At 34.4% G+C, this 12590-nt stretch overlaps 1 protein-coding gene across 2 annotated transcripts in view; it reads left to right on the forward strand.

Moving 5' to 3' along the window:
* Positions 1-12590, forward strand: part of pias1b (protein inhibitor of activated STAT, 1b) — a 35757-nt gene that overhangs the window by 18523 nt on the left and 4644 nt on the right. For both annotated transcript variants that reach the window (XM_073930307.1, XM_073930306.1), the window contains exons 3-11: positions 5025-5109; positions 5425-5472; positions 5795-5885; positions 8181-8315; positions 8397-8502; positions 9850-9923; positions 11112-11272; positions 11771-11901; positions 12047-12227. In XM_073930307.1, coding sequence (XP_073786408.1) covers positions 5025-5109; positions 5425-5472; positions 5795-5885; positions 8181-8315; positions 8397-8502; positions 9850-9923; positions 11112-11272; positions 11771-11901; positions 12047-12227 — 1012 coding nt within the window. The remainder of the gene's footprint in view (positions 1-5024; positions 5110-5424; positions 5473-5794; positions 5886-8180; positions 8316-8396; positions 8503-9849; positions 9924-11111; positions 11273-11770; positions 11902-12046; positions 12228-12590) is intronic.

Here is a 12590-nt window from a genome sequence, read left to right on the forward strand (position 1 = left end):
TGACATAAAATATGTATTTCAGGATTGCAAGACCTTTTAAAACCTTAAGGTTTAAATTGTACTTCTATACTGTTGAATTAAGAAATGTCATTGTCAAAGGATTTTATGCTCAGTAAGGTCATTTGTAAGAAGTTTCACTTCATGTGCATGTACGTTTGAAGCATCATTATTGATTGTGCATACATAAAAGCAGTTTTGTGATGTATTGCAGCCATATTCTGTGAATTTCAGTAAAAAAGAACCTTCTACAAGATAACAAAGGCACTCTCTAATCTTTTAATTATGATGCAACCCTTCAGATAACACACCATCTGGTTGATTTTCAAATTCTATCACTTTGGACATCCCTTCACGACCTCTTTTGAGGATTCCCCTCCCCCCACACATACAAACATAAAGGTGCTCTTCAAGTGATTTATAGCTTATCAGATTGAACAAGGGCCACGTGCACTATATTTAGTCATCCAGCTCATGCTAAGAATAAATGGCCAATATCAATGGAAAGGATGTGTCATTAAGCATGTAGGCTGGGCATTTCTGCTGTGATAGTTTCCTCTTCAGCATTTGTAATCTTTAAAGTGCATGGCAGAATCACTAGCCATAGTGTTTTCACTTCAGGACCGATACAATTATTCAGGATCAAGTCGTTTTATTTTTCAAAAGGAAATGACTGCCAAAGTGGGTGTTCAGAAGTAATGCATGGGGCCAGACGGACCAAACTCCATCCAAAGATAATTCTGTATGTTGTTTCTGAGCAGGTGGCAGTTTGAGTCAAATATCAGTTCTTAACCGATGCTTAGCTCATTTTTGGACTGTGGATGCAAGTTACCTTATTTGAAGATTCATTTTCTTACAAGAGCTCTTAAGGAGTTCAGTTGAGTGCAAATTGCTAAACTGCTTTCCGCTGTGCATTGCAAAGGACCCTGCAACATTAAATTGCTTCTCAAGAAAACAACGGGGTCCTCCTTCCATATTGAGTTGAAGTCCCTCAGACCGAACGCTTCTTTCTAGGTCAGTGCGATGAAAACGATTGGTGAATTTCGAGTTGTTTGAGCTGAGAGAGCAACCAGTGTTGATGGATCTTCTGCGCGCTGGAGAATTGGCTCTCCTTCCTCATATGTACAGATTAATCATCTGCCAGCATCTCACTGTTAAACCACGCTTCAAGTAGAATAGATTTTCCTCTTCACATGACTACTCAAGTGGTCAGTGTGCAGAAAACGAACCTCTCGTTTCTCTTTCATTGGGTTTAGGCCTGTCGAGGTGCAGATAGAGCTTCCTCTTATCTCTCGCTCTCCTGAAACCCTTTGCTTCGTTTAAGGAGATTGGGTTATGTAACCTGAGGTTATTTTTGGCGCTGTTGTAGAGTTTGGCTTTGAAATAAACTGCACAAGCATTTGAAGTAGTTCCACGGCAAAGAACCAGTAACCTTGTGTCTGTAACTGAGATGCTGCTTTGCTATAGTTTTGAGATGATTAAAGGAAAAGTTCACTCTATAAAAGGAACATTTAATCACCCTCAAGGGCTTCCCAGCCTTAATGGCTTTTTTTTCTATTGACCACATTATATTTTGAAGAATGACTATTGTTCCTTTCACACATACAGACGTTTCCAAAAAGGGATCATGTGTGAACAGGCCCTTTTTGAGAATGCTAGTAAATTTGTTCTAGAGTTGTAACATTACTGTTAATTTGACAGAAAGCTGTTCTTTGTGAAAGCAGAAGGAAAATTGTCGCAAAGATTACATTCATGTTTGGAACGTGGTGATGTGAGAGGTCTACTTTGGCCAATCAGAACATTCAGAAGCATTCACATCCGCGCTGTTTATGATAATAAAAGCCTTTGAATACTTTTCCAGAAACATTTAGCAGCTATTTGTTAGTCAGATAACGTTTCTATGTTCATTATTAAAGCTCCAGTGAGTGCTAGCTCACAAACAAATGTGCATCTCAACATACTAAAGTGTTTTTCCATGTTTACATTGAAATTGTTCTCAATATGTATCCATCCACACAATTTGTAATGTAGTCAAATGTGTCAACATTTAGCTGTGGTTCGCGCTTCTGCTGTTGGATGTCTCTGGGACAAAAGCAGCTGCATGAATGCTGAAGCTTTAAGTAAAAGTGAAACCATCAACAAAGGCTTGACCCCTATTATTTTCACAAATACAAGCACAGCTGTTTAGAGGTCATTTCTGGTCAATGATGTCAGATTTTACTGTTTTTTTGGAATGGATGTGTGTACGGCTGGGCAATTTGGCCCAAAATTAAAATTTCGATTAAATGAACATTTTACCTCTGTTACAATTAATGAACGATTATTTTATTTATTTTATGTTTTTGCCCTCATAGTTAATTGTCAAGTTTGGTACAGTAAATATGTTTACATATTAAAAGTAAGAGATTTTTGAATGAAGGGTGCATTACTTTATTTTAAAATAATTGAAGGTAACACACACTATCTACTATCTATGATTATTTATTGAACATCATAATAGAAAATCCGTCTCAAGCCATTTCTGGCCCAGCTTCCTATCATTGTTAGTTTAGTTACTTTTTTTTAAGAGGTGCACAGGTGTACGAGCTCATGAAGGCTGCGCCGGACCATACCCGTGAGTTTGATGCAGAAGTAGAAATTAGCCTTTAACAAAGCAGGGTTTTGTGACTCCACATGCAGTAGGGAAAGTAATGGAAAAAATTGACCTGGAAAATTATATTCTTTATAGGTCCTGACTGTCGATTTTGATTACTTTTTGATTAATTGCCTAGCCCTAGATGTGTAAATAGTCCTTGCCTGTGTGAAAAGCGCTTTTTTGAATTTACCAGTAAAGTATTTCTGGACATTTTCCTGATGTTTACCGGTATCTCTGTGTGAAAGGGGCTTTTGACATCCATAGTATAGGAAAAAATACTGTGTAGGTCATTGACTACTTTTTTACACTTTTTTTTTTTTCAAAATTTCATTTGTTTTTAACTGATGGAACTGAAATGGCTTTTGATCAAGTGGATAGTGAGTTTTCGAAAATATAAAAATATGAAATATGCAAATATATTTTACCTGAAGTACGTGAACCAGCAAAAAGCATTTACATTACAAGGAAGTTGGTTCTTCCTAGCAGTTTCCCCTTCAGAAAACATGTCTGACTTACTGAAACATTGTTTATGGACATTATGGAACAGAAAACTCCCTCTCTAAACTTCCCTCTTGGTGGAAAGTTGGAGAAGTGCAGTTCTCTGAAATATCTTTTGTGTGCAGCGTGTGGAAGTAGGTTTATTATAGTGCTATTACTGAATTAAAATTATGTTATTAAAAATGAAATTATTTTATTAAACCTAATAATTTAGAATTGTTTTTGAAACAGTCACTTTAAAATAATAATAAAAAGGCAATGCTCTTAGTAATAAAATATTTTATTTTCATTGTAAGGAATTATAAAATAAAGAGCTTGCTAAGCAATTGATAGAATACTTGCGTCTCTGTTTTACATTTAGACCAAAGGTATGCATAACAAAGAAAAGGATCATGTTATGTTTACTTTTCACTCTGTGCTTCTTAAGTGTTATTAAATGCTGTATTACACATTTCAGTTGTGTAATTCCACAAAATATAGCTTCATTTCATGTATGTTAAAATGAAATGATTGTAAAAATAATCTGCAGTCAATTTTTTGTGTGGTTTCCTTTAAGTTTTCAAAAGTTCCTTTTAAGTTGTCAAAAAGGTTGTAAAAATAAACCCAAAAATAACCTTCTGAGAAATATTTTTTGTAATGATTGCAAAATAATAATCTAAAAATAACCAATAGAGGGTGTTCTGTATTGTAATGTACTGTTTTGTTCTAAAAAAAAAAATTGTGTGTGTGTGTTTGGAAAAAACCTCCACTAATTTTTGAAGCATTCTGTTTTTCTTGGAACCTATTAATAAACTCTTATTGATACTGAAATACACAGTCTGGATAGATAATAACCAAATATTTGGTAAATAAGCTAAATTGTTTATCATGTGTGTTGGGTCGTCAAAATTTGGTTAGCAAATTAACAAATAAATATAGTTTATTAATATAGGGCTGCACAATATATAGTTTTAGCATCAATATTGCAATGAGAGCATTCGCAATAGTCACATCGCAGAACCTGCATGTTGAGTCTGGATAATAAAGGATCATTTTGCAAGTGTTTTTTTAGGCCTGTGGCTGTATGAACATTTTAAAAGCATTTACGCATACAAAATTGTACCAGTTGTAACTTTTGAAAAATTAATAACAGTTTAATTAGTAATGCTGTATTATTTTGTCAAATATAGATAGACTCCTCGGAAAACAATAAAACTGTTAATTTACTTCATTTTCTTTATTGAGTTTGCGCTTCTAGATTGTTTATTATATTTCATGCAGATGTACTCCCACTACAGAATCATCCCAATCAACCATAACTTATAAATTCTGTTCAAATAGTTATTCAAGTAATTTAGTGAAATTGTATTCATATCACAATATATATCACAGATTAAAAAATATTGCAATGTTAGATTTTCCCCTCTATTGTGCGGTCCTAACTGCTATGATGATTAGTTGCTTGATAATATGTTTAATTAGAGCTTTGGTGATTAATTGTTTGTTTTAGTAATTAACAACTATCACAAATAACTTATCACAAATTATTGTGATAATTGAATTATTTCATAAGTAGTCACTTGTCATATACAATTAATACACTTAACACCCTTTATTCAGTGAATTACTATTCAATTCAGTGAAATGCAAAATTTACAATAAAATTGATAATATATAATATTAATTTATTGTATCTTTTAGAAATGTTTCAATTCTATTAGAACAGTAAACATCATAATGAAGAGACCATAACAGAATACACCATGGGTTCATTTGGTAATTTATTTATTGTGTTTTTTGTTGTTATTTTTCTTTTTGTTTTTACTCTTGATGTAGCTAACTGTGACATTTTTAGAGGTTTAATGTGATAAGTTCTCCATCTTCAATGACCATCTCCTCTCTTTCTGTTTTACAGCCTCAGACAACAGTCAGAGGTTTCAGGAAACGTGTTTTGCGTTTGCACTTACGCCTCAGCAGGTCCAACAGATCAGCAGTTCAATGTAAGTGTGCATATCAAATTGCATCATTGGGCAAGAAAACATGTTTCAAGTGATTGAAATGCCCCTTCATAGTTTGAGCTCCTAATAAATTTGAACTAGTAAAGTTACTCAGCCAGAACTGAAAGCCTGTCAAATTGAAAACAGCTGTTAGTCGCTTTATCTTGTCTTGTTAGATATGATCTCCATGTAGTTACACAGCAGGCTCTAGTGCTTATCAAACGTGCCCAAGCGAGCGGTCCTCTCTAGAATGTTTGGTATGCTTTTCTCCTACGCTGCATCACACATTCCTTCACTCCCACCCTGCTCTCTCCACAGGGACATCTCTGGGACCAAATGTGACTTCACCGTGCAAGTACAGCTAAGGTACGATAAGATCGCCGTTTCATCAAAACATGGATAAAACTCAGCCAGAACCTTTTTGACAACTGGAAGCATTTAGCTAAATGACCGCTGAATGTCATTTTACTTCATATCATTGTTTATCAGACTAAATCGTCATAATGTAAAATCTTGTTTCTGACTTTTAAAATGGCAAATGCTCTGTGTTGTGTCTGTGAATGCTCTATCTACTTTCTGATTGTCTGTGTTGAGAAAAACATGCCCCCATCTTCAGCGCTTTCTTTTGTTTGGGTTTCTGAAATCTTTCCCACACATTCCTGAAGGAATCTCAACGCTTATTTTTCAGGTTTTGCTTATCGGAGACGAGTTGTCCTCAGGAAGATCATTTCCCACCCAACCTTTGTGTAAAAGTGAATGGAAAACCCTGTAACCTCCCTGTAAGTCTGGCTTTGTTTTTGGTCACAAATCAGGAAGACTCTTTTAGTTCATCTGCCAATGATGGATAAATAATTCAACAGAATGATTAGGGTGTACTTAGGTTTATTTATGATTTCAGGATAATATCTTATATCTTTTACCATTTTTGGCATTATAAAATGAAACAAACAAGAGGGTTCTTTCCATTCTTAAAAATCTGGGACTTAAACATACTTTTTAAAATCTTAAATATCCTATGTCTTAAACATGTAATTTCAACATCTTTGACTCTTGATGAATTAGTGTTTCAAATATAGTTCCACAATCACTGGCCACTTTATTAGGTACACCTTACTAATACTGGGTTGCACCCGTTCTGTCTTCAGAGCTGCCTTAATCCTTTGTGGTATAGATTCAACAAGGTACTGGAAATATCGGATTGGGATCTGGTGACTGTGGAGGCCATTTAAGTACATTGAACTCATTGTCTTGTTCAAGAAATCAGAAATGATTGGCGTTTTATGACATGGCGTATTATCCTCCTGGAAGTAGCCATCAGAAGATGGGTGCACTGTGGTCATAAAGAGATGGACATGTTCAGCAACACTACTTGGGTAGGCTTTGTAGAATAGCAGTTTATGAAATACTTAGACCAGCCCGTCTGGCTCCAACAACCATGCCATGTTCAAAGTCACTTAAATCACCTTTCTTCCCGATTTGGATGCTTTGTTTGAACTGCAGCAGATCCTCTTGACCATGGCTGTTTCTCAATATGTGTTCTTCAGCAATCTTGCGTCCTCGTGTTCTCTTGTAACGTTATCATCCACTGACAAAGTTCAGTTCCAATACTCAGGACCGTGTGAATCCTTCCGGATGTGTTCTTGATATCGAGGACGCATCGATGCAGACTTAAGCACCGAACTCGCTCTAGAAGTCCCAGCAGTCATTGCGACCAGAAGTGGGAAGCGCAGCATTTTATATAGGTTTATTATTAAAGCTCAGAGATATAATTGATTTATCTCTGGAGTTTCCTCAAATGAAACGGTAAAAGTAAACATTAGCATCAACATCTTAACAAAGGAATAAACGCATTAACAGAGTTTATTTTCTGAAATTTGTTTTGAAATCTGTTTTATTTATATTGTGCAACGTATATTTATAATGTTTTTATGCATAGTATATATTTTGAAAAGGGGATTAACAATAAATCATTGTATGAATGCTTTAATGTTTAAATAATATTCCATTAAAAATGCGTGAAGTCATGTGACCATCTGGAAGAACGCAGCGTCTCATTTCTCACAGGACGCGTTCTCTGTTCTCGCGGCCTCCCGAGTTCGTTCTTCCGAGCACACCTGGCAAGACCGGTCTTAACAAGAACGCAAGTCCTTTCTCTGCATTCTTGTAATTGAGAGACAGCCCATGTCTACATGCCTAAATGCATTGGTTGGCTGCCGTGTGATTGGCTGATTAGAAATTTGCGTTAACAAGCAGTTGAACAGGTGTATCTAATAAAGTGCCGGTGAGTGTATATCTGTGTAGTTCATTGCTTTATATGCTGACTGTTCAAAGCTGTGTTCAATGGATTTTGAGATGACTGCGTGGCATTTTACACTAAGCTATTTACATTTTGTTTAGGCGAATCTCTAAAAAACACAAAACAATCAGCGAATGAATTAACACTAAATTAATTTGGCCACTATGATAATCATAGTAAAGTAATTTTTTTCCCACTTGTCTATAACCTCGCACAATACACAGCAGTAAACTAGTTAAAGTTAGGTGGAAGGTATGCATTTTCAAGGCTTATAAAAAGACATTTAGACATTTTCATTTTTTAATTGTTAGAATGAAAATGTTTCTTATCACATATTTTACTGCTGTGTATGCTGCCTACTGGTTGTGTAATTGTCATATGAAAGTGGATTGACAAATCAGGGAATGAAACACAAGCAGAAGACCAGTCAAAGAGTGATTGTGGATAGCTGCACATCCCTTTTTAAATGTCAACATTTCAGTCCGTCTAAACTGAAAAGGAACACCAGGATTTCCAAACTAAAATGGGGTTAATGTGTAATGTCTGAAGATGCTGAAGTAGTGTGGATGCCAGGCATAACCATTACAAAACATATTAACAAGCATATATGTTTTAAAACATACTTGTGTAAAGAGCACCTCCAGACTTTTTCAAAACCTAAATGGTCTCAATTCATTTTTAAGTCATATCAATAAGAAAAAGAATAACCACTTTAATATGTTGAAATTGAGTTCTACACAAGTTTGCAAACATGAACTTAGAGCTGTTCTGTCTGCAGGGATATCTTCCTCCAACCAAAAATGGAGTGGAGCCAAAGCGACCGAGCAGACCCATCAACATTACCTCCTTGGTTAGGTTGTCTACAACAGTTCCCAACACCATTGTTGTGTCGTGGACATCAGAAATCGGAAGGGTAATGAATGTGAAATCTGTTTGAAGATCTACTAATCATGTGGCTCAAACCGTGTTTCTAAATGCTGCTTTGTCTACACAGAGTTACTCGATGGCGGTATACCTGGTCCGACAGCAGTCATCCTCAGTTTTGCTACAGAGACTACGGTCAAAAGGCATTAGAAACCCAGACCATTCAAGAGCACTCAGTAAGTTTACTCAAAGACAAATTGAACCATTACATAGTTTAATATTACCCACAATACATTCCTTTCTGACACTTTTTACCATACAAATTTGAGCATGTTTTCCTTGAAATATATAAAATAGTTAAGAAATACATTTTAAAATTAACTACTAATAATATAATACTTAAATAACTTGTTTATGATACTATTAGTATGCTAGTTCACACCGTCTTGCACAGAAAATACAAGTTTCTAACAACATTACAATTTCTAACAACTTATTATTACAATAAGTTGTTTGAAATCAAGTTAAATAAAATTTTGAAACAAAATAATCCATGTACTTTATTCTCTAAACATTGGGCATATTGTATACCTGTTGTATTCATCACATTGGCAAGTTATCACACTTGCGTTGTAGAGAAATTCAACTCTGTGATGATTATTGCCTATAGTTAAACATTAAGCATGATTTTTTACAGTATTGGCCCACATTGTGGCATTGGAAGCAAGCCTCTATGAGTCTTTGTGTATGGTTGCCAGCTTTCTTTCTGATTAAAATCACTACCATCTGCTTATAAACTAAATTTTGAACTGAAATAATTTCTACATGTATCATCACTGTAATGTTTGCAATTGCAGCTGCTGAATAGAGGAAATTCTAAAAGTTCTGTGTCACGAAGCAAATATGTTCTTGCCAGTGTAATTATTAAGTTAATTAGGGAGATGGACTAAACAACAACATGTACTTGAGCAAAGTTAGATGTAATTGCTAAAGCATATTAATCACATGATTTATAATAATGATTTAATAATATTTGTATATTGACAGGTCCAGCTTGTTTTACCTGTTTTCATAATATAGACAGTGTTTATTTAAAGTGTTGTGCAAAAACTTTGGAACTCCTTGTAGAATCTGTGAACGGGTTTCCAAAGGTTTAGCATAACGCACTGTTTGTGATAAGATAAACATAATTAATCAAAAGGCGAATTAAACCGCAGGTTGATGTTGAATATTGCTTTTAAAAGAGAATCACAATTAAAAGTTTCTTTGTTTTTCAAACACAATGACTTTCAACTTTGGTCTAACAATCATTGACACATCAATTAATGATAACAGATACAATATTCAAACAATACATATGAAAGTAACAATTATAAATTTGAAGCAAAATAATTGCAATTTATCAATTTAACAAAAAGTTGTGGTACTAATTGGTTAAGTATTGATCGGTGCTTCTCCAAAACCAAGTTTTATTTGAGCTGTCTGTTTTCTTCATGTGGGAGAAAATGCTGCTGTAAAAACACTTTAGAAAATGACTGAAGCTAGTGAGGTGATTGGGTTTGTATTCTGTGCTTTCTCCACAGTCAAAGAAAAGCTCACTGCTGACCCTGACAGTGAGATCGCCACCACCAGCCTGCGAGTCTCCTTGCTCTGTCCGGTATGTAACAGACCCTGAATAAAGAGTGTATTCTCTTCCAGCGATTGTGCTAAACCTTGTAACATTCCTTTGGGCACAACTGCATGAGTCATTTGTCAGAAAAATTTTACTCTTTCTCACTGAGGCCACCAAAGCTATGCTTAAGATTCTCTGAATTCCCAATGTGTGTTCATTGTGAATTGAATCTTTGTGACCGAGTTCTCACAATTAATTAAATGTAAAAATATGGTTTGAGAGGTCATGCTTGTACTGTATGATGGATTTTGTTATATGGCCAAAAATCCAAGATACACATATTAGTTTTTGCCTTGTTTTTATCATTCTGAAACGCATCACACAAGCAAAAATCAGGTCAATTACAAGTGTTATATTGATTTTTATACAACAATAAATTAAATAAGATGTTATAAACACTGGCTATTATTTAAATGCACTTTAAAATTTGAATATAGTGTAATTTTGGCAATATTGTGATTAAACTTTACTTAATATAAACCTAATACTTGCAATACTCTTCATATTTTCATCTAAGAAAGTGACAGTGAAGGCAAACCTCAGAACAATGTTCATCATGGCATTGAAAAACCTTGAAATTGAATTGTATTTTGCATTTGATATAAGTAGATTGAAAACAGTGGACAGTTTGTGTAAAAATAAAAACAAATGAAAATTTTGTCAATTTAATGTAAAAATGAGAAAAGAAGTTCCATCTTGCCATGTAAACATCTTATTGTGCTTACAGTCCTTACTCTGTTTATTAGAAATAATGATTATGGTGTTTTTGTTGCACAGTTATATTATTGGTTTAATGAATGACTGGCTTTAATTAAACAGGTGCTGGTCGCCACCTAGAGTCTATTTAGTGTGCATTTTAATGCATTTTTTTATAAAATTGTAAATGGCGTTTAAAATAATTCAGAAACATTCTCAGCAAAATGTTTATTTTCCTCCATTGTGATCAACTATACAATGCAGTATTCATTTAATTTTTTTCAGGGTGTTTAAGAAAGTCTTTACATTTTCATTTTTGATCAAAAAAAAGTACAGAAGTGTTGTGTGAGTGATTTATCAAACCACAAGTTAGCAGTATAATGATTTTATACTACTGCATAATTATCTTTATTTATTTTTTAAAGTTTGTCACCATATACTATATGCTAACTAAGACACCTGTGTGTAAACAAACAGCTGGGAAAGATGCGGTTGATGATTCCGTGTCGAGCGTTGACCTGCTCACACCTGCAGTGCTTTGATGCTACACTCTACATTCAAATGAATGAGAAGAAACCCACCTGGGTGTGTCCGGTCTGCGACAAGAAAGCCCCTTATGAACACCTTATTATTGATGGGTCAGTGTTGCTCTCATCTCATACATCTGTTTCTGTAGGCCAGCTGAAATCTGCTAAAACTGTTTAGATTTGCTTTAATGTTTCATTAATTGCTTTAGGTTTCTTTATTTTTGTACACTACCATTGAAAGGTTTGGGATTGATAGGATTTTTGAAAAGTGTCTTATTCTCACCAAGGTTTTTTACTTAATCAAAATGACAATAAAAGCTTTAATTTTGTAAAATAAAGCTATAATTTTAAATGCAAGTATCTATGTTTATATAAAAAATTGTCCAGGTTTAGGGTCATAATGATTCCTCAAACAATTTTATTATTTTCAAAAATAAAGTCATTTGTTTTCAGATTTTTTTTTTTTTTTTTGACAGATTGAATCTTAACTTAAAAACAAAATTTTAATAAGAAATACAATTGTTTTACCCCAAACTCTTAAAAATATGTGATTTTTATGAAAGGTGTTTGTAGTTTACTACTTGTTTTTTTTTTGTATTTTTTGTACAGATTGTTTATGGAGATCCTGAGCAGTTGTGTGGACTGTGATGAGATCCAGTTTAAAGAAGATGGCAACTGGTCTCCTATGAGATCCAAGAAAATAGTACAGGAAGTGTCAGCCTCATCAAACGGCGTTGAAGGTATTTCCACAAAGATGGTTACATTCACGGAGACAGACATGTCTCTGTCCTGTAGTAAGAAATGTGTGGTAAAGCATAGTAAAGCGAGGTAGTCAACTTACATTTGATTTCAATAATATTAATTGTTATTTAAATATTTTTTTAGACTCGTGTCGGTCAGTTTTGTCAGACCACAGAAACAGTTCGTCCCACAGCAGTAGCAGTAAGAAAGTGGAGGTGATTGACTTGACGTTGGACAGTTCATCAGATGAAGATGATAGTGATGAACCTGCACCTAAAAGAGCCTGTCCATCTCTGTCACCAACCTCCCCGCCAATTAACAAGGGGTGAGTACTTCACTTGTTCATTTGGTGTTTATTTGTTTGTTTTTTGTCTTAATTTGTTGCCCTATTTATTATTTTAAACCCAGCAAACCTTCTTATAAAATGTTTTGAAGTTGTAATCAATCAGGTATTTTCAAAAGCTTTGTTGTGTTTAGGGTGTACTGAAACATGTTCATTCCTTGTTTTTGTTTTTGCATAAACATTAAAACACTCTTAATGTCTTAAAGTTCAGAAACAACATTAAAGCCTTTGTGTTGTAGTTCTTAAATTGTTTCAAACAGGTCTTAATTTTCTTGTGTCCCGGTAAAGCTGCCCATTCAAACCAACACCCATCCAATCACCAACAATCTATCGCAATAAAACATT

The sequence above is a fragment of the Danio rerio genome, chromosome 18, assembly GCF_049306965.1.
Source record: "Danio rerio strain Tuebingen ecotype United States chromosome 18, GRCz12tu, whole genome shotgun sequence".
Classification (NCBI taxonomy): Eukaryota; Metazoa; Chordata; class Actinopteri; order Cypriniformes; family Danionidae; genus Danio; species Danio rerio.